Source organism: Aotus nancymaae, unplaced genomic scaffold (assembly GCF_030222135.1).
Source record: "Aotus nancymaae isolate 86718 unplaced genomic scaffold, 86718_ANA_hifiasm-v0.15.2.pri h1tg000029l, whole genome shotgun sequence".
Lineage (NCBI taxonomy): Eukaryota > Metazoa > Chordata > Mammalia > Primates > Aotidae > Aotus > Aotus nancymaae.
This window is the reverse complement of record NW_026988442.1, coordinates 17,961,672-17,987,705: the sequence shown is the minus strand read 5'-3', so window position 1 is coordinate 17,987,705 and position 26,034 is coordinate 17,961,672. Positions and strand designations below refer to the sequence as shown.

Genomic DNA, 26,034 nt, shown 5'->3' with positions numbered 1-26,034 from the left:
AGGGGGCTGGGGGAGGAGAGGAGGTCCAAGAGTCAGCAGAAGCCTTAGGCATAGGGGGCCTGGAAGGACACATGAAGTGTCCTGTGCCCTTATTATCGTTGTGATGACCACCCCCTCCTCCTGTCCCCTACAGGACCCTCCATCCCTGGACACAGCCATCCAGCATGCCCTGGCGGGCCTCTATCCTCCTTTTGAGGCCACAGCGCCCACCGTCCTGGGTCAGGTGTTTCGTCTCCTGGACTCCGACTTCCAGGGGGATGGGCTGAGCTTCCTTCTGGATTTCCTGATTCCTGCCAAGCGCCTGTGTGAGCAAGTGCGAGAAGCAGCTTGTGTAAGTTGAGAGGGAGACGAGGCCGGGGGACAAGCTGTCCCCGAAAGTCACAGGGCTGGAGGCGGGTAGGGAAGGAGGTGGGCTGGCATGTATCTTGTTTCATGGGAAGAACGGAGGGTGTGTAGTGGTTTTCCAAGTACCATTGCTTGCCCAAGGGGAGATGTGAGCCCCCCAGATGGCGGGGGCTTTACCCTGTGATATCTATGAGTCCATTACATTGTAGTGTCACCAGCAGAGAAGAAGGCCCGAATAAAGGTATTCTTGGGGGCTCCCTGGCCCTGGGGAGTTTGCCCTGCCCCTGACATTGTGGGCACTGCCAGGTGCCTTGGGTGAAGTGGGGAAGCTTCAGTGGAAACAGCAGAGAAGGTCCTAGAGCTCCCTGGAGCTCCTGAGTCGTCAGGACTCTCACTTTCTTCCCTAGTGACCCCTTCAAACTCAGATCTCAGGGAGGCCTCTGCCAAGGCAGAGTGGAGGGAAAATTGTTTCAAGCAGACTCATTGGCTGCAAATGAGAGTCCTCACTCAGACCAGGATATCGTGGATCAGGCCTCAGGCCCCAGCTGATCCACCGATCAAACCCGTTGGAGACCCTTTCTGTCCCAAGTCTCTGCTTCTCGCTGCTTGTTGGCATCATCCTTTCAGGCTAAGTGTTCCCACAAGGCTGGAGCCCAGGGAAGCTCTAGGATTTATCTTGTACCCTAGAGAGGAAAATAAACTCTTTCCCATCCGCTGCACATAGAAAAAAATCTCAAGAAAGGGTCCTGATTGGCCAGGCTTGGGTCATATGTCCACTCCTGAACCAATCACTGTGGCAAGAGAAGTGGGGTGCCAAGATTGACCAAGCTTGAGCCACGTGTCTACCTCTACGGTCAGAGGGAGGAGCTGTTTTAAGAAAAGGATGACAGAAGACTGAGGAGACCAAGCCCTCCAATGCCCGCTGCGGGAACTTGCCATTCCCTCCTCGGCTTTCCCGACTGTTCCCTGCTCTGTTGTTATTAACGCCCACCCTCTTGGTACCCCAGCCTCAAGAACCACAAAGAGGTCCCATCAGCCTGTCCTGAGTTGCTCACTTCCTGTCAGGGACACAGCTCATCAGAAGCAACAAGGAAGGGAGGGACTGTGTGCATCATTTCAGTGGTGGAAATAAACTGAATGTGGCAGCTACAAGTCCAGGGTTAGGAACCAGAAGGAAAGTGAGATAATCTATTTTACATGCTTAGCACAGAGCCTGGCTCATAGAATTACTTCAATACACAGGAACTGGTATTGAAGAAGAAGGGGGCTTCTCATGGAAACGTTTGCAGCCACTTCCACATGACACTGTTTCATGTAGATTCTCCCCCATCCTTATTTCTTCTCCCTGAAATAATTTTCTTTTCCTTTTGGAGACGGAGTTTTGCTCTTGTTGCCCAGGCTGGAGTGCAATGGTGTGATCTTGGCTCACTGCAACCTCCGCCTCCTGGGTTCAAGCGATTCTCCTGCCTCGGCCTCCCGAGTAGCTGGGATTACAGGCATGCACCACCATGTCTGGCTAATTTTGTATTTTTAGTAGAGACGGGGTTTCTTCATGTTGGTCAGTTAAGCTGGTCTCAAACTCCCGACCTCAGGTGATCTGCCCACCTCAGCCTCCCAAAGTGCTGGGATTATTGCCCACTTCCCTTATTTGGCCACTTAAACTTTGTTTGCACTGGCCCCTTCCTCAAGGTCACAACCTTTCACGTCATTATTGTTCCTTGTAGGTGGGTTTAATCCAATTGTAACGACAGGCAAATATGTGTCACCTTGGAGCAGGGGAAGTCATGTGGAATTAACAGTATGGCTTCTGGGGTCAGATGCCCCAAGTTCAAATCCAAGCTCATCACTGTAAACCTGGGAGATCCACGTCACCTCTCTGAGTTTCAGTTTCCTTAAGTGTCAAGCAGAAATGTTAACAACACAGCACCTAACACATGGAGTTGACACACTGTGGCTTAGGGCAGACTCTGGCATGCAGCAAGTGCCCAGTAGCTACTGGCTATCGCCATCCCACTTCCTTGTTTCTCCATCTGAAACAGGAGCATGACAGCCTCAAAGTCTGCCCCTCCAGCCGCCATCATCCAGAGGCAGCCACCTTCACATAAAGTCTGGTGGGGCTTGGGAACAAATACAGCTGACTTCAAATGTGAAGGCCTGATCCAAGTCCCTGCTGCTTATCAGCTGTGTGGCTATGAGCCAAATATTTCACCATGCTGAGCCTCAGTCGCATCATCTGTAAAATAAGAATAATAATGCCTGAACTGCCTACACCACTGAGTTACTGTGAAAGTCAAATGAAATGATCAAAGCCATCATCACTATGGTGCTTTGTTGTTTGCAAAAAATGTCTGGGCTGAATTTTTCTCCTTCAATGAGAAGGTGAGAAAGAAGGCATGCTACAAACCCAAGAGGGCTAAGTGAAAAGGGTGGAGAAACCTACAGACTCATGAAGGCTTATGGCTATTAAGCTTCTCTGAGTCAGCCCAATCTACAATATAACTGGTATAAATGGGTTTATCAACGTGAGATATAACTCTGGTCAGATCTCACTATTTCCCCAATCAATAATTCCAGGAAACACCTGCTTAATTAGCAGAAGTTCAGTGTCACTCTCTGCACATCTCCCACACACTCATCCAAATTATGTAAGATTGGCTGGGACTTAATCAATCCACGGAACTCAGACTTTTCCAAAAGCTGATTAAAGAAAGACCTGTTGTCAGCCCAGTGAAGCGGATGTTTCCATTGTTGCCACATGGTGTCACTGTTGAACACTGGTCCTGTGCAGCCCAGTAGAGAGGCTCAACTGAGAGAGATCACTTGGGTCACAGCCTGTTGCAGAATGACCAGCTGTGCCCACCTATATAGGGAATTGCTAGCAACTCCTGTTAAAAATATTTTTTTTTTGGCTGGGTGTGGTGGCTCATGCCAGTAATCCCAGCACTTTGGGAGGCTGAGGTGGGTGGATCACCTGAAGTCGGGAATTTGAGACCAGCCTAACTGACCAACATGAAGAAATCCCATCTTTACTAAAAATACCAAATTAGCCGGACATGGTGCTGCATGCCTGTAATCCCAGCTACTCAGGAGGCTGAGGCAGGAGAATCGCTTGAACCTTTCAGTGAGCCGAGATCACGCCATTGCACTCTGGCCTGGGCAACAAGAGCAAAACTCCATCTCCAAAAGGAAAAAAAGATTTTTTTAAGTTTTGCTTCACCTTCATGTTGTTATCCATTAATGAGAAATAAGTACACAAACAATAAATAAACAAATAAATAATAAACATTCAGGCCCAGAATAACCTTTGGGTCAGGAAAAAGTAGATGGTCATCTAGTAAGTTAGTGGCAGGATCAGATTCCCTGACTTCTCATTCAATACTGTTTCTACTTCACCCTCAGTACACTATCTGAATTACATAAGATATTCAACACTTTATTATAAAATAGGCATTGTGTTAGATGATTTTGGCTAACTGTAGGCTTGTGTAAGCATTCTGTGCACATTTAAGATAGGCTAGTCTAAATAAGCTATGATGTTCTGTAGATTAGGTACCTTAAATGCATTTTTGACCTATGATATCTTCAACTTATGATGGATTTACCAGGATGTAACTCCATCATAAATCAAGGCCCAGCTGTATAATCTCACTTAATCCTCATACCAACCCAGTACTACTGACATGTATTATTATCCTATTTGCAGGTAGGGAAATTGGGGTTCAAAGAAGTTAAGCAATTTGCACAAATTAGCGATGTAGCCCTTTGTCTAAACCGTGTCTCCCTGGCTTTAAAACCGTGGGCTAAAGCTTGAGCTGGGTTAGGGAATGTTCAGATACATGGGGAGAGGAAGGGAGCATGAACCAAGCAAGGGGACCACTTGGGAAAGCCAATTGCTAACTAGTGCATGGTACTCTGAGCTTTCTCACTTGCGTCGGTAGGCTAGCAAATATTTCCAAGGTCAGGGCCAGGATTAGGGTGGGGCAGGAGAGGCAACCTTTGCACAACCTTGACAGTGACTGCCTCTTAAATGCTGCCTCATCCTAGTCCCTGATCTGTTCCAGATTCCACATGGGAGAGGGAAAGGAGCAGATCCAAGGGTGGAGCCTTTCAGGGCCAGGTTCTCTGATGCCATCCTCTTCTTTCCACAGGCCCCCTACTCACACTGCCTCTTCTTACACGAGGGCTGGCCGCTCTGTTTGAGGGATGAAGTGGTGGTCCACTTGGCACCCCTCAACCCTCTCTTATTGCGCCAGGGTGACTTCTACCTCCAAGTGGAGCCCCAGGAGGAGCAGTCCGTCTGCATCATGATCAAATGCCTCTCCCTAGACCTCCGCGCGGTGGACAAGAAGCCTGTTCCTGAGCCAGCCTACCCTATACTTTTCACCCAAGAATGGCTGGAGGCCATCAACAGCGACTTTGAGGGAAATCCTCTACACAACTGCTTGGTAGCATCAGAAAATGGGATTGCACCTGTGCCTTGGACCAAAATAACCAGCCCAGAGTTTGTGGATGACAGACCCCAAGTAGTGAATGCCCTCTGCCCAGCCTGGGGGCCCCTTCCATTAGAGACACTGGATTTGAGCAGCCCTCATGAGCTGCACCAGGCCAGCTCCCTAGACAACCAGGTGTTTCTTGCCCAGAGTTTGGCCAAGGGTAAGGGCAGGATATGTGGAAGCAAGTATCCAGGACTCATCAAGGTGGAGCAAGCCAGGCCTGGGGAGGTGGCCTTCAGGATGGATGAGGTGGTCACCCAGAACTTAGAGGGAGACTATGTGGCTCTCCTAGGCTTTTCCCAAGAAAGCAGAGGAGAGTCTCCCAGTAGGGAGGTGGGCACATCCAGTGGGTGTGCTTCTGAGGCACTAGAGGAGATATCTGGAACTAAGGAAACTTCTTTATCTCAAAAGATACTGCCTGTCTCAGAGGCCAATGAAGGACCTTTCTTGGGAAAACGGGTTTGCGCAAAGCCAGAAAACTCAGAGGAGGAGCCCTGCATTTTGGGCTTGAAGAGAAAGGTCAATCATAAAGTACCCACCCACGACTCAGAAGGGCTGCCCCAAGGGTCCTACATGAATGTCCTTGAGGACCCACTGGACTTTGCCTCTGGCCTTCGGGCAGGTGTCTCACAAGAGCCAGATGCCTCCAAGATGCAGGGACCTCCAGGAAACCCAGAGAGTATGGTGCAGCTCAGGCCCGGACCAAGACAAGCTTCCTCTCCCCGCTTGTCCCCAGCTTCTCCTGCAGCTCCAGCCTCTGAAACAATGATGGAGGTGAAGACCAAACAGAGAAATGGGAGACTTCCAAAGCCCATGCCCTGTCCTAGCAGAAACACTTCCTCCCCTGAATCCCCCATGCCTGGGCTCAAATTCTCCTTCTTGAAAGGGCAGAGGCAACCCTCTGTGACCCCAGAGAAAGCCTCACTCCAGCATGATGGGCCCTGGAAAGTTCTGTGTTCCTTCTACTCCCCTAAACCCAACCGAGCCAAATCTTTGGGGAAAGGTAAGATGTCCACATGCTCAGCTATACAAAGGGGTTATTGTCTGGTTGAGATCACATTTCAGGTGGTTCTGGTTGTAAGTGACAGAGACCACCTGGGCTGTCTCAGCTTCAGGGGTTTAGTATACAGTGTGGCATGTTCATGGGCTTGAGGTCTCATATGTCTGGAATTGAGCAAGGTACTGTGACTGTGTTACAACTGCCTGAGTTCACACCCCACCTTTGCCACACACTGGCTATGTGACGTTGGCCAAGTACTGAACTTCCCTGAGTCCAGGTCTCCCTATCTCTGCAATGGGAATGTCACCTATTTCGCAGTGTTATTTTGAGGGTTCAAAGGGACACCAGAAGCCAGGTGTGGTGGCTTATTCTGTAATCCCAGCACTTTGGGTGGCTGAGGCGGGAGAATTTGAGTGGCTTGGGGCCAGGAATTTGAGACCAGCCTGGGCAACATAGGAACATTTAATCTCTACTATGAGAAAGAAGGAAAAGAAAGAAGGAAGGAAGGAAGGAAGAAAGGAAGGAATGGGGGAGGAGGGAAGGGAGAAGAGGGGAGAAAAAAAAAAGAAAAAGCTGGGTGTGGTGGTGCATGCCTGTAGTCCCAGTACTCGGGAGGCTGAGGTGGGAGGATCTTTTGAGTCCAGGAGTTCAAAGCTGCAGTGAGCTCTGTTCATGCCACTGCATTCCCGCCTGGGCAACAGAGTGAGACCCTGTCTCTAAAGAAAAAAAAGCGAGGTGTGGGGCGGTGTAGCACTGGAAGTGGGGGCTTGGTGCAATGCGTGGCCCGTGGGAGAGATCACTAGTTGTAAGCGTCTGTAAGCCGGAAGAAGAGGAGACATTTCCCCTTAGAAGCCGGTCTCCTGCTTGACATCGTTTCCTTGTCGTTGCTCTTTCCCAGCTGGAACAACTCAGACCAAAGCATCTGGTCCAGCCACTGCCTCCCGCCCACTGACTGAGGAAAAGGCTGCCTTCCCAGAAGCTCCTGCAGGTTCCCCGGAAAGAGGCCCCACCCCGGAGGAGGAGCCCCCAGGGCCTGAGCCCAGGATTGGGGCTCTGGGTGTCAAGGTTTTCCGCTCCAGGATAGCATGCCTGCCAGGTTCCAGGGGATTAAAGCAGAAGGTGGTGGGGAGGGAGCTGGGGCCGCAGAGCATCCTCAGGTGCTGGTGGGTGGAGGGAGGCAGGGAACGCTCTGGAGGCCCAGGTTCTAGCCAAGCCTCCCTGGGCCTCAGTTTCCTCATCTTTCCCATGGGACAGCTGGAATAGATGAAAGCAATTTGTTGGTATCCATCCACCCATCTATCTATCTGTCCATCCGTCTACTCGTCCATCCATCGCTGAGGCAGCCAAAGTGGATATTGGGGTCCCCAGAAGCAGAGCCTGAGACAGAGGTTTTTGGAAAAGTGACTTATTGGAGGGGGCTCTAAGGAGAAGGAGAGAGGGTCAGGGTTGGGAAGGAGCCAAGCAAGGCTGTGGGCTGACCCGCGGGAGAGCGCCGGGGCATGACCCGCCCCACAGAGTTGCCTCCAGCTTAAGGCGTAGGGGACTGGCCTTTTGTAAGCCTTGTCTGTCAGTCACTAACTGTGGGCTGATCCCAGGTCTGTCTGTCATTAATGAACTGCAGGAACTGCGAGCTGACCCTGGAATGGGTGGGGCAGGGGGAGCCAGTGGTCCAGTTCAGCCCAGGGCGCTTCTTCAGAGAGGGGGCATCTGTGAGCCATTGACGGCTGATGCCTCCAGACTCTGGGATGGGTTCTCTGCCTGCTGGGGGATCTGGGTTTGGGGTGCTAGCAGCACCCAATACAGAAGGTCTTACCACTCCTGTCTAATATTTCCTCATTGTTGTAACAGATATTTACTGGGTCCCGGGCTTAGCACTGGGGATTCATAAGGGAACGAGTCTGATGTGTTTTCTGCTCTCAGGAAACCTATACTCTAGTGCTAGGGAAAAGTCAACAGATTATCACAACAGATTATTGCAACCCAGTGTAAACAAAGTGTGTCCGTGGGGAAGGACTGGAGTCTGTGGGAGCGCAGATGAGTCCTCTGGCCCAGGCTTGTGGTAGGAGAGGTCAAGGTAGACTTCCTGGAGGAAGTAACAGAAAGTCCAGTCCTATGGTATGAATAGGAATTATCCAGGCAAAGGGCTGGGAACAGTGTTCCAGATGGAGGGAACAGCATATGCAAAGATCTGGAGGCAAGAGAACCACAGTGCTTTCAGGAGACTGACTGCCCTGAAATACATTTTATTTCACAGACTTCTACCTCTCTGCAGGACCTTGGGCATTGCCCTGTCTTTTTGCAGCTCCTGGGGGACCTTATCTATCCTTTTCCTGGTCATCTTTGCTGAAGCTCCTACTGTTTGTCCCCACACTAATTGTACACAAAGGATCTCACAATCCTCTTAAGGCCGCCATGGGCCAAGGGCTTAGATTTTGTCCATGGAAGGCTCTGCTGTGGGAGGAAGGAGACCTTCATTTTAGTTCTAACTCTCTCATCACTTCCCTGTGTGCCCTTGGATAAGTCACTTGCCCTCTCTGGACCTCCTCAAGAGGAGGAGGACAGACAGATAGGACCTGGTTAACTGTGACTCTTTCCGCAGTTACCCTTGTAATTCTCGGGGGTTGCAACATGCTCTGTTAGCTCCCACATGCCTGATGCGCAGTACATGTTAGTGCATGTGCAGAAATCATTTGCTGCTGAACAGGCAATGTCCGCACGCATGCTCCTTCTGCTCTGTTTTTGGTCCTCTTCTCTAATGATCTCATCCTCATTTGCCACATTACTCCTCCCATGACATCCTCCATAACCCACTGCTCCCTGCCTGGTTTTCACGTTAAGGCTCCCACTCCTTCATTACACTACTTCTCTTTCCAGCTCACCCAGTGCCCCAAGTTTAATCATCTTCAGGACTCCCAAGACTTTGAACCTATTGGCTCAACCACTTTTCACTCCCTTTCCCCATCATCATGTCTCCCACCCTCCACCACATCCCTTCCCCATCATCATGTCTCCCACCCCCCATCACATCCCTTCCCCATCATCATGTCTCCCACCCTCTATCACATCCCTTCCCCATCATCATGTCTCCCACCCTCCATCACATCCCTTCCCCATCATCATGTCTCCCACCCTCCATCACATCGCTTCCCCATCATCATGTCTCCCACCCTCCATCACATCCCTTCCCCATCATCATGTCTCCCACCCTCCATCACATCCCTTCCCCATCATCATGTCTCCCACCCTCCATCATATCCCTTCCTCATCATCATGTCTCCCACCCTCCACCACATCCCTTCCTCATCATGATGTCTCCCACCACCCATCCCCCACCACATCCCTTCCTCATCATGATGTCTCCCACCACCCATCATATCCCTTCCCCATCATCATGTCTCCCACCCCCCATCACATCCCTTCCCCATCATGTCTCCCCCATCACATCCCTTCCCATCATCATGTCTCCCCACTCTCCATCACATCCCTTCCCCATCATGTCTTCCCCCATCACATCCCTTCCTCATCATCATGTCTCCCACCCTCCATCACATCCCTTCCTCATCATCATGTCTCTCACCCCCCATCACATCCCTTCCCCATCATCATGTCTCCCACCCTCCACCACATCCCTTCCCATCATCGTCTCCCCTCATCACATCCCTTCCCCATCATCATGTCTCCCACCCTCCATCACATCCCTTCCTCATCATCATGTCTCTCACCCCCCATCACATCCCTTCCCATCATCATGTCTCTCACCCTCCATCACATCCCTTCCTCATCATCACGTCTCCCCACTCTCCATCACATTCCTTCCCCATCATGTCTCCCCCATCACATCCCTTCCAATCATCATGTCTCCCCACTCTCCATCACATCCCTTCCCCATCATGTCTCCCCCATCACATCCCTTCCCCATCATGTCTCCCCCATCACATCCCTTCCAATCATCATGTCTCCCCACTCTCCATCACATCCCTTCCCCATCATGTCTCCCCCATCACATCCCTTCCCCATCATGTCTCCCCCATCACATCCCTTCCCATCATCATGTCTCCCCACTCTCCATCACATCCCTTCCCCATCATGTCTCCCCCATCACATCCCTTCCGCATCATCATGTCTGCCCCCCATCATATTCCTTCCCATCATGTCTGCACCCGTCACATCCCTTCCCCATCATCATGTTTCCCCACCCTCCACCACATCCCTTCCCCATCATGTCTCCTCCACCCTCTGTCACATCCTCACATCCCTTCTTTGTAGCTTAGAGTCCAGAGTCACCATTGTAATCACTTCCTTTCAAACACTCTCACTCACTTGCTTTTCTCTTCGATCTTCACGCTTACCTGGAGAAATCCCAACTTCCATGAGATCCAACTCTCCACGCATACCCTCAAGCTGAACAAAACTGGAAAAGTTCACACAATTGTGCAAGCTAATTGTGTTCGATTCCTGACCATTGACCTCCAGGGGGTCTTTGGCTCTGGGCCATTCCCATCAGCATGAGAACATGCTGTAATATTGCCCAGTTTGAAATGAGCCATTCTAAGCCCCCATGTTACCAACCTCACCCTTTTACATCACAGAGGAGTTGTCTGTGTTCCCTGTCTCCACACCTTCTCTCTTCCACTCACTCTAATCAGAATCCCTTCCCCACTGTACCACTGAGACAGGTCTTGTCAAGGTCATCAGTGGCTTCCATGTTTCTAGCCCCAGGGGTCAATTCTCAGTCCCCATCACCCTTGACCCTTTCTCAGCATTTAGCATGGATGGCCACTTCCTCCTCTTGAAAGTCTTTCTTCATTTGCCATTGGATCTTCAGTCCCCCGGTCTCCTCCCACCTCGCTGGCTACACTTTTGCAGCCTCCTTTCCTGTCTTCTTATCTCCACAACCTGTAAATCCTGGAGGACCCCCAAAGCCCAGTCCTTGGTCCCCTTCTCCTCTCCATCTACACTCACTTCCTAAGCGATCTTGTTCAGGAGGTGGAATATTTGCTGTAAATGCTCTCTGCATGCTGACAACCCCCACACTGATTTTTCCAGCCTGGGCCCTGGCCATGAACTCCAGACTTACCCATCCAGCTGTTTACTACTTGGTGTCTCTGCGTGGAGGTCTCACAGGCGTCTCTCACTAGCATGTCCAAATATGAACTCCTGATTTCACATCCCCACACCTCACTCTTCCCAACCTTCCCGCCTTTCCACATGCCAGTCAAAGATGACGACTTCATCCTCAATTTGTTAACTGTCAACTGTATTCAGAATCTGTTGGCTTCACCCCACCCAAGTCCAAACCAATGTGGTCTCTTGCCTGCTGCAGTGGTCTCCTTGCGGGCGTCTCTGCATCCACCCCGGCCTCTGCTGGAGTTTCCTTGTAGCGCAAACAGTCCCCAGAGTCTGTGCTCCAAGATCAAGATCTGCCCCAGGCCAGCCCTGTTCTCCGTAAAATTCCCATAAAGATCTGTTCTCAGGAAAGAAACTGATCAACACGCAGGTGTGAATGTCTGCTCCCATGCTAGGGATGGGGTTTGTTTAACAGGCACTGTATTTGTTTCCCATTGTGGCCATAACAAGTTTATTGCATACTTAATGACATGAGACAACACAAATGTATTCTCTGATAGCTCTGTACCTTAGAAGCCCAACATGGATCTCGCTGGGCTGAATTCAGGTGTCTGCAGGGCTGGCTGAATTATTTGCCTTTTCCAGCTTCTGGAGACTACTGCTCTCCTTGGCTTGTGGCCCCTTCCTTCAGCCTCAAAGCCAGCAACGTTGCCTCTCCCTCACCCTCCATTTATCTTGGCACTTTGTTCCTACCAAAGCCAGGAAAAGTTCTCCGCTTTTAAGGATTCCTATGATTAGATTGAATGATCCAGGCTAATCTCGCCACATCAAGGTCCTGCCCTTCGTCACATCTGCAATGCCCCTTTTGCCATGTCAGGTAACATTGTCAAGGTTCTGGGCATTAGGGGCCACAGGCACGAAGCCTTAGGAGAAAGCTTCTCTGTCTTTTCACTGGAAAATCTCTAATGCGGAAGAGAATGAACAGAGCCCATGGGATTGAGGCCTCACCCTGAGCGCTCAGTTGCTCCATAGAGATCTTTGAAATCCTTTTTGTCTTTAAAATTTCTATACATTTTAAATATCCATAACTAGAATACATTCACATTTGTTTCAATATGAAAAATGCTTTTAATTGCTTTCAAATTCAATTATTTACCATTCCTTCCTCCCTCCCCAAACGCGGAGTGACTCATGCTGCTGGCAGGTGCAACACATTTTTCAGCAGCTTTGGTTAACCCTGACTTACCCACCACCCAACCTCCCACCCTTATGTTCACCTGAGGCTCATAATATCTGTGAACCGCACAGCTTCAAGCCAAGATTCTGAGATGCTAATGATGGTATTTCAGCGCCAGCCATTAGGCGAGGGATAATGTTTGGGGCAAAGGGGTCCCCTTGGCCCAGCTGAAGACAAATCAGGTGGACAACTGCCCCTTGCTGTAATAACACCACAGCTGGCACTGGGTGTGTGCAGGGCCCTGTTCCAGGCAGCGTGGGGAACCAGGCATGTGAACTAATCACATGGCCATTGTGTCCCGGTGTGGAATGTCCTGAGTGTGTGAACCCTTTGCTGCTCACAGTGTGGTCTGGCAACCGCCTACATCAGCCTGACTTTGGAGCCAGGAAGAGGAAGGATCTCAGGCCTGCTGAACCAGCATTTGCATTCCAGCAAGATCCCTAGGCCCATCAAGTTTGAGAGGTGTTGGTCCAACCCTCCGTTCCTTCATGCATCCATCAGACATTGATTATCCAGCCTTGCACTGAGCGTGGGGATGCAGCAATGAGTTTGAGCCAGTGCACACCCGTAAGGGGCTCTCAGACTTGCAGGATCTCACAGAGGCCTACATTTGCTTTGGGAACCTGGGGTTGGGAAGGGCTTCTAAAGAGGGAAGGCAGTAAGGAGGTCTTCATGGAGGAAGTGGCATCTTGGCTGGTCTTTGAAAGATGAGGGGATTTCACCAGATGGAGATAGGACAGAAGGGCATACCTAGCAAAAGGAATAGGGTGAACAAAGCTGTGTGGTGTCATCTGTCATTGGTGGAAGGGGAGATGTAGTGTATTAGTTTCCCAGGACTGCCAGAACATGGGTGGCTTAAGCAACAGAGATTCGTTTTCTCATAGACCTGGAGGCTGGAAGTCCAAGGTGTTGGTAGGGTTGGTTCCTTCTGTCTTCTCTCCTCGGCTTGCAAATGCCCGTCTTCTCCCTGTGTCTTCATGGGGTCTTCCCTCTGTGTCCAAATGTCTTCTTCTAAGGACACTGGTCATATTCTAGTAGGGCCCCCAGTAACCTCATTTTAACTGAATTACCTCTTTAAACACCCTATTTCCACATGCTGACATACTGGGGGTTAAGACTTCCACATATAAATTTGGAGGGGGACGGGACACAGCTCCGCCCCAACACCTAGTTTATGAAATGAGGGTGGAAGAGTGTGTAGAGCCCGGGACACTTCAGTGCCAGGTCCAGAAGCTTGCAGTTTCTCCTGAAGGCCATAAGGAGCCATAGAAGGTTATAGAGCAAGGCAGTGTAGCACCATCAGAACTACAGCTGAGCTCCAGGCCTCAGGTTTACAGCAGACAAAGGGTCACCATCACTCCTGATTCAAGGGGTGAATCAGACATGGTCTCTACCCTTGTGGAGAGTTTGGGGACCTGGGCCCATGGGGGACTGGGAAGCTGCTTCCCCACCCCAGTTTCCTCATCGGCAAAGTGGGCCCAGGTCCATGATGTAGCATTTCCTCACCCCAGGGACCCAATAGCTGCGATAGGATTGTGGAGGGACCCTCGCCATCTCCACCTTCACAAGTTGTGCAATTTTGTCATGGTTTAATGATTTCACCTTTTTTTTGTCTTTGTTTTTAGACAGTCTTGCTCTGTCGCCCAAGCTGGGCTGTAGTGGCACAATCTTGGCTCATTGCAACCTCTGCCTCCCAGGTTCAAGCAATCCTCCTGCCTCAGCCCCGCTAGTAGCTGGGATTACAAGCGTGCGCCACCAGGCCCAGCTAATTTTTGTATTTTTAGTAGAGACGAGGTTTCACCATCTTGGCCAGGCTGGTCTTGAACTCCCGACCTCAGGTGATCCACTGGCCTCAGCCTCCCAAACTGCTGAGATTACAGGCATGAGCCACCACACCCGGCCTCTTTTTGACTTTTATATTATGAAAAAGTTCAACCTATAGAAAAGTAGACAGAATAGTATCATGAATACCCATGTACCCATTGCCCAGATTTAATAAATCTTCACATTTTGTCATGCTTCATCTATTTTTTCTAAAGTATTTATAAAAATATTACAAATCTTCATATTCTATCCCCTAAACACTTCACATGTTCCCTAATAATCACAATACTATTAGTACACTTGATAAAAAAAAAATTTTTTTTTTTTAGAGACAAGCTCTCACTCTGTCACCCAGGCTGGAGTGCAGTGGCACAATTATGGCTCTTGCAGCCTGAACCTCCGCGGCTCAAGCCATTATCTCACCTCAGCCTCCTGAGCAGCTGGGACTACAGGCACACACCACCACTCCTGGCTAATAATTGTTTTATTTTTAGTAAAGACAAGGTCTTGCTATGTTGCCCAGGCTGGTCTCGAACTCCTGAGCTCAAGCCATCCTCCTACCTTGTTCTCCAAAAGTGCTGGGATTACAGGCATGAGCCACTGCCCCCGGCCCCTAACAAAATTAAATAGAATGTCCTCAGACTAATCAATTTCCAGTTTCTATTCAAGTCTCCCCCTCATCCCCAACAAAATGTCTTTTGAAATTTGTCAATGGGATTGGGAAAACGATCAAATCCATAATATTAACAGGATATAACATTGACATATATATATATATTTATATACCCAAAAATATATATTTTTAAAATTTTAAATATTATGTCAGATTCTAAGACATATGTGAAAGAATGTTCCAGGTGGTTGGACCCCTGTGAGGCACACTTGTGAAGGTGGTCAGGTTTGTGCAAGGCCTCGTGAGCTGTGAAGGGTTTTGCACACTGTAGAGGGTGGTACCCACGTGGAGCAGCTGGTGGCCATTGCAGGGCAGCCCGGAGTGAGGTGACTGAAGTGCAGGGCTCTGAGTCCAGGCTGCGGCACAGGCGTGGTTTCCCGAAGCCTGGGCCTCTTCCCCCTCTGCTGTCCTTCCCCTGCCCTTCCCTGCGCCCCTCCCCCCCCCGCCTGCCCTGTGAGGATGGACTGTGCTGGCTCCTGGAGCCTCAGCCTCATGACCCCTATGGGGAGAGTGAGGCACAGGCCCAGATTCCTGGAACAGGAAATAGCCTGTCGGGAACACAGGGTTGAAAGTCTGCAAGAAGAAATAGTGAGCTGGTGGCCACGGGACACTCACCACCCCGTGGACTGGAGACGAGAACAGAGACAGTGATCACTGTAACAACCAGTGATTGAGCAGCTCAGTCTGGGATCCCACCGACTTGAGCTCTTGCTGTGTGTGAAGTGCTGCTCAGGCGCTGTCTGATTCCATCCTCGAAATAACCTAATAAGCTCAGCATATTACTCCCCCCACTTAACAGATCGTCATCTGTTAAGCTCAGAGGTGCACCCACTTGCCCACAGACACACGGTGAGTCAGTGCAGAGTGGAGACCTGACCCCTTTCTGTGTGACCCCAGAGCTCGTGCCAGGAGCTTTGCCTGCCCGAGAGAGTACTCTGCACAGAAGACATTCCGGGAAGACTTCTCAGGAAGCGGCGTTTGAGCTAGGTCTCGAAGGATGCGTAGAAGTTCAGAGTTCACAGAAGGGAAAGGAGAAAGGGCGTTCCGGACAAAGGAACCATTACGGGCAAAGGTCTGAAGGCCACAGGAGAGGTTCCCTAGAGGGCCCCACCAACGTTCTCACTGCTCACGTGCACTCTGTCTCCTCCAGGTGGCCGGGACAGGGCCGGGCGGCCCCTGCTTTTGGTGTCAACTACAGAGGGAGCCTGGGATGCGCCATGGTGCACAGCTTCAGAGGTCACCAAGCTACTCTCCTACCTGTGCGCCATCCCCAGGTAAGGGTCTGGGCCACCCCGACGGCTCCATCCCCACCTCAGCCCTCTGGGCCCAGAGCCCTGGATTAGGCACTGAGTGAGTGGAGAGGCACCATGTCCTTCCATCCAGTCTCTGTTCACAGAGCCCATCCCCAGACAGACGCTGGGGAAAGCAAGACAGGCTCGGTCCCTGCCATCGGGTGGTTGCCAGGCTGGTGGGAGAGGCGGACAGGGTGCAAGAAACAAGCCATGGCCAAGAAACTTTCAGGAGTGTCAGTGTGATGAAGAGAAGAGGGATGTCTGTAGATCAGTGGTTTTCAACTTTTTTTTTTTTTTTTGATACAGAGTTTCGCTCTTGTTGCGCAGGCTGGAGTGCAATGGTACAATCTCAGCTCACTGCAACCTCTGCCTCCTGAGTTCAAGCGATTCTTCTGCCTCAGCCTCCCAAATAACTGGGATTATAGGCATGCGCCACCACGCCTAGCTAATTTTTTCAGTAGAGACGAGGTTTTTCCATGTTGGTCAGGCTGGTCTCGAACTCCTGACCTCAGGTGATCTGCCCACCTCGACCTCCCAAAGTGCTGGGATTACAGGCATAAGCCACCACGCCCAGCAGGTTTTCAAATTTGAGGATGCATTAGAATCACCCAGTGGACTGTTAAAACAGATTGCAGGGGCCCATCCCCCAGATTTTCTGATTCAGTAGATGAGGGGTGGGTAGGGCCTGAAAATCTGCATTTCTAACAAATTTCCTGGGGATACTGTTGTCACCAGGATAACAGTGCTGGGCCTGGGACCACACTTTTGAGAACCACTGTTGTAGAGTGAGAATAATAGGGGATGTTAATTTCAATTGGGAAATCAGGGAAGGCTTCCCAGAGGAAGTGATAATTGAGCTGTCAACTGAATTACAAATATTTGAATTAAAGGAAAGGGTGAATGAGTAAATGAATAAATGAGAGAGTGAAAGAATGAGTGGGTAAGTAAGTGAGTGAATGATGAGTGGACTCAGGCTGATTTTTCACGCTCCTCCTAACACACCTCCCCCCACCACCATTCAGACGTAATGGATTGGCTGGGGAAGAAGCACCCTCTTTTCTTCTGGGACTCAGCCTCCAGCCAGGGCAGTCTTAGAGTGGTTGCTGCTCAGGACTAACTAATAATCCCCAAAGGTCTCAACCTAAAGGTCTGCTTCTGAGGGTAAGTGGTGGAAGGTGATGGAACCCTCTGGAACCTTCTTCATGCATCCCATCCCACTGGAGCCATCACTGCCACCTGCTGGCCAGTGACATTTTTTTTTTCTTGTCCAAGGTGGAATGGCTTTTCTGGACTGAGTGGGAGATGGGACCCCCTTTTCTGTGCTATAAAGTGACTAGCAGCCAGGTGCAGTGGCTCACGCCTGTAATCCCAGCACTTTGGGAGGCCAAAGCAGGTGGATCACAAGGTCAGAGTTCAAGACCAGCCTGGCTGAAACCCCGTCTCTACTAAAAATACAAAAATTAGTTGGGCGTGGTGGTGCGTGTCTGTGATCCCAGCTAATCAGGAGGCTGAGGCAGGAGAACTGCATGAACCTAGGAGGCGAAGGTTGAAGTGAGCTGAGATCACGTCACTGCACTCCAGTCTGGGTGACAGAGCGAGACTCTGTCTCAAACAAAAAAAGTGACTAGTATGGTAAACAGAGCTCTGGGATCTCACCGACTTGCTATGCAACCATGGGGAAATAATGTCCCCACCCTAAGGCTCGCCTGAATAAAGGGCATGACCAAGAGGGCTCTAAGGACCAAACTGGGCACAAGTGGCAGGGATGCGGGGGTGTGGGGGTGTAAACTGTGGCGTGCAGTTTATACTGGGTGCTTGTGTGCTGAGCTGGTTTTCTCCACTTGTGCTCTGAATGCACATTGGCTGGGCCCCTGCTCTGGGCCTGGCTTCATGCCACATGGTGCTAGGGACAGAGGCTCCTCACATAGGGCCCTGACTTCTAAGGGCCTCCAGGTTGGTGGCAGTGACAGGTCTGGAAACAAATCACTGTCCAGCATGGGCATCGCCAGAGGGAGGCGAGGACATAAAGTCAGAGAGTTAAAATCACCTCCCAGAGTCCCCTCTCACTGTCTGCCACTAGGCCTTTCTGTGCCTCCATTTCCCCTTCTAGGATAATCATAGCTGATATTCATATCCCATTTACGCTGTGCAGACACTGAGTGCTTTACACTAATGAATTCATCAGTCCTCACCACAGCCCATAAGGCTGGTACTATCATGATTAAATTGACTCAGGGAGATGAAACAGCTTGCCCAGCCCACAAGGTACTAATGGCAGCACCACAGCTCCATCCTCCCACTGGGCCACCTCGGGTGTTATCTGTGCACTGACTGGGTTATAAGGCTTGAAGGCAGTTGGGGGCTATTTTTCAATCCTGCCTGATCATCAGACTGGCCAAGGGTGCTTGGAACCACACAGATTCCCTGGCCTACCCTGTACCCGCTGTCCAGATGGCTACAGGGGTGGGGATGGGGGAGCAGTGGGGTGAGGAATCTGTATTTTAACAAGTCTTGACAATTGGGCGAGTTTGAAAATCCTAAGATAGTCACTGAAAAGTGGCCCACTGTAAGCTCATTGCAATGTGACTGAACCTGTAAGGGTGTTTTGGCTGCAATCAACAGATACTCCCGTCAAAATGTTTTGTATATTAAGGAAATGTATTATTCTATGTCTCTGCCTCATAACTCTTTGTAGAACTTTAAGGAGAGAATGTCTTTCCCAGAAGCCTCTTTCCCCAGAAAACTTCCCCTCACATCTCATTGGCCAGAAATGTCACATGACCCTCCCCCATCTAAACCAATCACTGGCCAGAGGAATTGGGTCACTACTGTTGCCTCAACCAATCAGAAGCCAGGCCCTGGGGGAACATGGCTTTTTGAAGGGAGTTGGATTCATGAACAAAATAAGGATTCTGCCTACACAAAAAGAGTGTGTGAGTCCCAAGTGACTCGCCCATTATACCTGGGTTAGTTGCTAGAATTAGGAATAGCAGGGCTATAAACCAGGGCTGCCTGAGGTATTGCAGGAGCACCAAAGAGAAGGCAAAGGGCTTTGCCTGGAGAAGAACCATGGAGGGCTTCCTGGAAGGGGCATTGGAACTTGGTCTTGTAGAATGAAGAGTTTACCAATAAATCAAGGCTTCTAGCAGCCAGATTCTCTCACCTTCCACTAGGCCATCCAGCAAGACTGCCAATTCTGTTTACCACCCACAGGCCTGAAGATAAAGCCAAGGGGCTGGTGGTCCTGATTGATGCCAGGAAACAGCCCCCACAGCCTGGTCTGGTCAGTGCCCTGCAGGCTACCCAGGTGAGTGGGAGGTGGACAGCCTTAGCCTAGTAAGTCCTGGGATCCACCAGGGGCCTCCTGACATTCACAGAGCCCGGGGGTGCTTAGGGCTGGGACCAGGACTCTCAGGCAGGGACTTTCACCACAGCCAACAGAAAACTCAGCCCTGACAAGCTTGGAGCTCATTGGTTCATGTCACTGGATGGTCCAGGAGCCAAGTCCAGCTTCAAGTATGGCTTGATCCAGTAGCTCAGATATTGTTACTAGAACCTGGTTCCTCTCTCTCCATTTCTGGCCCCATTCTCTTGGGAGAATGCCATTCTCACATAGCCACCCCACGCCCCTTGGTGGCAGAATGGCTCCCAGCAGCTCTGACTTCACCTGGTCTCTCCTTTAAATCCATTAGGAAAGAGTAAGAGATTATTTTCCCAGAGATGTCAGCAAAAGTGTCTTTGTGTCTCAGTTACAGTTGGTTCAGGAGTCCCTGCACACCCAACCCTGTAGCCTGGGGGTGAATGTAACACACTGACTGGCTCAGACTTCGATCACATAAACCTCATGAGCTGAGAAGGGAGGAGAGAAGAGGTTCCTCTCCAGCCGTTATGGGCAGCAGAGTCAGTAGAGGTTCTGCATCTGTTTACCTTATGGTCGGACCTCCTTCGATTTGTAGATGGACAAACAGATGCCTGGAGGGGCGGGTCATCTAGAAAGGTTTGCAACACAGCTTGAACCTTTTGCTGTCATGACATCCATCCAACGATTCCTGACCCAAACATAACATACAAAGATCCCAGCCATGGGGGGACCCCACTCTGTCCTTATGGCCCATCTGCCTGCATCTTACAGGGGATGGAGGAGGAAATCAAAGTGTGTGAGGCTCCCTGAAGGTTTGGGAGAAGCAACTCTGCAGTGGTTCTCTTTAACAGGCTCAGGTCCCAGCCTCCATCCGAGCTATTCTCTTCCTGGGGGAGAAGGAGGCGGCTCTCCAGCTGCAGACATTACTTGACATCCAGGTGAGGGGGACGCAGGGTGGGTGGTTGAGGAGGGGAGTTGCTGGGCTCGAGCTGAGCTGGGGTTAAGGAGAGGAAGAGCTGCAGAATTCATGAGATAGAAGAGGCCTTGAAATAATCTAGTGTCGGGCAGTTAATATGAGGGGTGAGCGCTACCACTCCCCAGTATTGCTCCGTAGCAGGCATTGTCAAATCAGTCACAGAATGACCTCTATCTGGCAATCCTAGCAACTCCTGGTGGGTGCCACCACATGATCGAGAGTTGCACATGGCATGAAACCTATTTGAAAAGCTTCATCTGGTGCATCCCTCCTCCCTTTCTTTTCAGAGGGGGAAACTGAAGCCTACGGCCACATAGCAAGCTAGATGCAGAGCTGGAGTCTCCTGACTCCGGTGCCTTTTACACACTGTGGTCAGACCTGCTCTTCCTGTATTTCTCACCCTAATTAATACAGATGTGGAACTGAAGTGGGACTTTGCAGGAACGAGCCTGCAGCTCCCTTTAATTAGTGCCACACATCACAGTAATGAGTATGGGCAGTCAGTCCTCCGTCCCACTTCGGGATGTGATTTTAAGTCTCCTTCCTCCTGGTTGGTGAAGAGGCACATTGTAGGCTGGAGATGTGCTTTTCCAACTTCAAAGTGCTTACTGATCTCTTGGGGAAGTATGTCACTGTGCAGGTTTTGATTGAGTAGTTCTGGATGGGCCCTGGGATTCTGAATTTCCAGCATGTCCTAGGACCGCACTTTGAGTAGCAGGAATATCAGGTGGGTCCAAAAAACCCACAGAATCCACCAAATCCCACGCCTAGGTATCTGGAGCTATTCCCAGCATAAACCCAAATTTCCCTGCCTGGGAGAAGCAGTCACCTAGTTCTTCTTCCATGTCTTAGGGGACATTGTTGGGATTTAGTGACTTTTCTCACCAGCCCCAAGAAGGAAGCAGCTCTTGGTGGCTCATCAGCGAACTGCGCAAAGATTACAAAGAAGTTTCATCGTAAGGGCCAACTTCAATCAGTTTGTGTGATTGCCCGGACAGTTGTGCTGGGAAAGAGCTGAGCTCAGAGGAAACAAGTGCTGTGATTGATTAATGATGTCTGCCTTGGGCACAGGCCCTAGGAGAGAGCAGTATGAGTGCTGTTTATTTGCCATTCCTTAACCCGGGTCTGGTTCTGAATTTTGATTTGTTAGAGTTTCCAGAGAAGATTGGTTGCCCACAAAGCAGCTTTTAAAGCTGGAGTCAACCTTACTTGTGGGAGATGAACTGGTGCTGGGGCGGGGATCTGGGCAGGACCTTCTAAAATGACTGTCCTCACACTGAGTCCCTGGTTCTCCTGGTTCTCCTGATTCTTTGGTCTGCAGGTGGAGGTGGTGACCTCATTGAAGGCCCTCAGCCACCACGTGGACCCCAGCCAGCTGCCCGAAGCCCTGGGAGGCCCTTTCCCCTACTGCCACGGCGAGTGGGTGCAGTTCTTCCAGGTGTTTGCCATCATGGCCTTTAGGCCCGGCCCCTCTCCTTCCCTTCCTCTCTTCAGTCTTCTGCCCCATGGATCCATCAACCCTACTACGCTAAAAAATAGTCACTCAACAAATGTTTACAATGGAGGGACAGAGTAGAATGATTAAGAGCTCAGGCTCTGAGGCCGGGCTGCCTGCGTTGCAATCCCAGCTGTGCTGTGTGATCGTGGATAAGTTACTTACCTTCTCTGCACCTTCATTTCCTCATCAGTTAAATAGGGGGTAATAATAGTACCTCCTTATGGGGTTTTTATGAGGATTAATTTAGTTAATATGGGTAAAGAGCTTAGAAGAGTGTCTGGCACATGAGAGGTATATCTATATTAACTGAAAATAAATATAGAGGGCCTGGTACTGTGGCTCACATCTGTAATCCCAGCACTTTGGGAGACAGAGGCGGATGGATCACATGAGGTCAGGAGTTTGAGACCAGCCTGGCCAACATGATAAAACCATATATCTACTAAAAATACTAAAAAGAAAAAATTTAGCCAGGTGTGGTGGTACATGCCTGTAGTCCCAGCTACTCAGGAGGCTGAGGGATGAGAATCGCTTGAACGTGGGAGGTGGAGATTGCAGTGAGCCATGATCTCACCACTGCACTCAAGCCTGGGCCACAGAGCAAGACTTCATCTCACAAAAAAACAAAAAGTAGGCTCAAACCACACCGAAACCCATGCCCATTAATGCCCACCCAGGGCTCTCTGTAAACCAGGGTTCCTCAGCCTTAACCTGTTCACATTTGGGGCTGAGCAATTCTGTTTTGTTGAGACCGGCCTGGCCAACATGGCAAAACCCCATATCTAAAAATATAAACGGTGCGGCATGCTTGGCCCCATCCCCTGCTCTACCCATTCTTTGCACCCCACAAATTATGACAATCAAAAACTGTCCCCTGACATTGCCGAATGTCCTCGGGGGCAAAGCCACCCTGTGTTGAGAACCACTGGTGTATACTAACAGCCTAACACGGTGGCTTATTTCCTTTTTGCCTGGGTATCTTTTTAAAACTGTGTTTTTGAATAGGCAATAAGTGCCTTCAAATTTCAAATGGTACAAAAAGATACATACTGGACAATCTCCTTTTCTGCTTGTCCCCCAGCCTCCTAGCTTCCCCTTCCAGAAGCCTCCAATGAATCCACTGGTTTTTTGACTGTACTGTAGCTTTAAACCCTTTCCTTGAAATGAAATCTTACCTCTAGACCCACTATATAAAACTGAGAATGGTAATAAACGCAGTGTGGGCTGGGCTCTGTTCTAAGTGCCTGGCATATATTACTGGGTTTAATCCTCACACAACCGTATAAGGCAGAAACTACTGTGATCTCCACTTTAGAGGAGGAAGCAGAGACACAGAGGGGTTAAGTAACTTGCCCAAGGTCTCACAGCTTGTAAGTGAAGGAGCTGGGCTGAATTGGGACTCAGCTGAGAATGCTCCCCTGACTCTGCCCCCTTCCTTCCCTTACCCCATGGTATCCCCACCGGCCTGGGAGTTGCTCAGGCCTGTCTGCGTTCTTCTCCCTCACTCATACTCAATACCAGTGCGTCTCAAAGTGTGGTCCCCCAGGCCATCAGCATCAGCAAGACCTGGAAACATGTTAGAAATGCACATTCTACCATGCACTGCCCTGCCCCGCGCCCGCCAACCCAGAGGAGAAGCAGAAACTCAGAGGGAGGGCCCAAAAGTCTGTTTGTTTGTTTGTTTTGAGATAGACTCTTGCTCTTTCGCCCAGGCTGTAGGGCAGTGGCTCGATCTCCGCTCACTGCAACCTCCACCTCCCGGGTTCAAGCAATTCTCCTGCCTCAGCCTCCCGAGTACCTGAGACTACAGGCACACGCCACCACGCCTGGATAATTTTTTGTATTTTAATAGAGACGGGGTTTCACTGTGTTGCCCAGACTGGTTGAGAACTCCTGAGCTCAGGTGATCCACCTGCCTTGGCCTCACAAATTGCTGGGATTACCAGCATGAGCCGCCGCACCTGGCCCAGAAGTCTGTGTTTTAACCAGCTCTCCAGATGCTTCTGATACACCTAAAGTTTGAGACCACTGCCTCCCACCTCCCCTGTGCACTCCTGGGGTGGAAGAGCCATCCTCCGGCCCACCCTGGGCTGACACCCCCACTCTGGTCCTCTATCCTGCAGAAACTGGACCCCTTCCTTGCCGAGCTCCACCAGGCCTCTTCCCTGCTACAAGCTTCCATCGAGGAATTTGAGAAGGCTGACCCCCCTGGGGGGATGCAGGTGAGCCCGGAGCACAGTGGGTGGGAAGGAAACCACACCCCAGACTCCATGGACCAAGGGCTTCAAGAAGGGGACAGCCGGGGGACAAGGGGGAGCCTGGTATTGTCCCTGTTTTTCATCATTCACTTGACTGATATTTGGAGGGCACCCACTTTGTGCCCTACCACGGAGATCAGCCTGGGGCAAACTGACTTGTCTCTGCCCTCTCGGGGTTCCTGGTGCAGTGGCAGAGGTGGTAGTTTAAAAAGCAAACAAGGCCGGGCTTGGTGGCTCACGCCTGTAATCCCAGCACTTTGGGAGGCCGAGGTGGGCAGATCACCTAAGGTCAGGAGTTCTAGACTAGCCTGACCAATATGACAAATATGGTGAAATCTTGAATCTACTAAAAATACAAAAATTAGCCAGGCGTGGTGGTGGGTGTCTATAGTCCCAGCTACTTGGGAGGCTGAGACAGGAGAATTGCTTGGACCCGGAAGGCGGAGGTTGCAGTGAGCCGGGATTGTGACACTGCTACTCCAGCCTGGGTGACAGAGCGAGACTCTGTCTCAAAAAAAAAAAAAAGCAAATAAATGGTTATGTCATTCCAAATTGTGTCAAGTCCTATGGAAGTAAGATTGGGAATAATGGGGAAGGAGGAGGCCTCTCTGAAGAGCTGGCATCTAAGTTGAGGCTTGAAGTTTGAGAAGGAGCCTGCCTTTGCGGGGGCCTGTGCTCCCAGCAGGGAGAAAACACACGCAAAGGCCCTGGGGTGGGATTATACCTGGGTGTTCAGGAGTAGCAAGGAGCCCAGTGTGGAGCAGAATGAGTGGAGAGAAGCATGGGGGGAGCTTCTAGATGCAGCAGAGGCTGGATCGAGGAAGAGTTAGGTTGGGATTCGATTCTAAGCCTGCAGGGAAGCCACTGAAAATTTTTAAACCAGGAGTCACCAGATTTTCACTTTGAGACCTGTTCAACTGCCATGCGGAGAACAGACTGTGGGAGGAGTCGGAGGGCAGCAGGAAGATGAGCGGAGACTGGAATGGGCGTCCCAGCAAGAGATGCTTGCTGGAGGGTGGACCAGTGAGGTTGCCATGGTGATGAGAGGGGGCGTGGCTAGAGGGGATGTTTTTGAGATAGAAACGACAGACTTTCTGGAGGACCTTGAATGCCAAACTGGGAGTTGGACTCGGTCTGGGTGTGGGGAGCCTTGGAAGGTTGCAGAGGGAGAGTGGGGATGGGGTCTCAGGGCACCTCCCTACACTGGCAGGAGGCCACCAGGTGCCTGAGCAAGTCCAAGGAGCTGATGGAGGCTGTGCTGAGGGACCCGGGTCTACTGGGCCTCCAGCGGGAAGGTGGAGCCACCCTGGCCAGGCTGCAGCGTGATGCCAGCAGGCTGGACTTCAGCCCTGATGTGAGGTACAGACATCCAGGTCTTTCCTCTTCCACCCCATCCTGTTTCTGGCCCAGGAGCTTGGAGCTGGGACCACCCCACCTAGGGGACACATAGCTGAGCCCTGAGGGCACCCAGTTTTGCAGTAGCTGCAGGGCTTGTATCCCAGGCTGAGGCCTGGTCAGAGGAACCCACCCTGAGCCCCGGCAATTTCCTTGTCCCTTCTCTGCTTCCCCTCCTTCAGCCCCAACCATCTTGAGCCTGGGATGGGCATTGGTGGATGTCACCTACCCATTTCTGGTCACCCTTTTGGACTAAGCACTTTCTCTGACCCGGACACCAGGCTGAGGCCCTGCAAGGACCTGTCTCGTTAATTTCTGGCAAGAACTCTGTGAGGTCCACGCTGTCCAATGGCTGATGGGTAACTGAGACTCAGCCAAGGGAAATAGCAGCTAGGCAGCGGCTGGTCAGGGATTTGAGCCAGGTCATCTGGGCATTTAACCCCTACCTGGCCCTGCCTTCCCCGGTAGGGTGCTCAAACACACCTGTGAGAACCTCATGGTATCTCAGGGGTCTCAGAACCAGAATAAATTACAGACATTCCTAGAAAGTCCCAGCTTTCTTCAATTTTGGGGATAGGGAAAAGTCAGTCATTAAATTGGTCAGCAATTGCAAAT

At 50.7% G+C, this 26,034-nt stretch overlaps 1 protein-coding gene across 2 annotated transcripts in view; it reads left to right on the top strand.

Moving 5' to 3' along the window:
• Positions 1 to 26,034, top strand: part of KIAA1755 (KIAA1755 ortholog) — a 55,214-nt gene that overhangs the window by 11,907 nt on the left and 17,273 nt on the right. For both annotated transcript variants that reach the window (XM_064382427.1, XM_012455035.3), the window contains exons 2-10: positions 134 to 331; positions 4,494 to 5,841; positions 6,737 to 6,934; positions 15,790 to 15,913; positions 19,145 to 19,238; positions 20,144 to 20,230; positions 21,590 to 21,706; positions 23,890 to 23,988; positions 25,235 to 25,383. In XM_064382427.1, the coding sequence (XP_064238497.1) occupies positions 134 to 331; positions 4,494 to 5,841; positions 6,737 to 6,934; positions 15,790 to 15,913; positions 19,145 to 19,238; positions 20,144 to 20,230; positions 21,590 to 21,706; positions 23,890 to 23,988; positions 25,235 to 25,383 (2,414 nt within the window). The remainder of the gene's footprint in view (positions 1 to 133; positions 332 to 4,493; positions 5,842 to 6,736; positions 6,935 to 15,789; positions 15,914 to 19,144; positions 19,239 to 20,143; positions 20,231 to 21,589; positions 21,707 to 23,889; positions 23,989 to 25,234; positions 25,384 to 26,034) is intronic.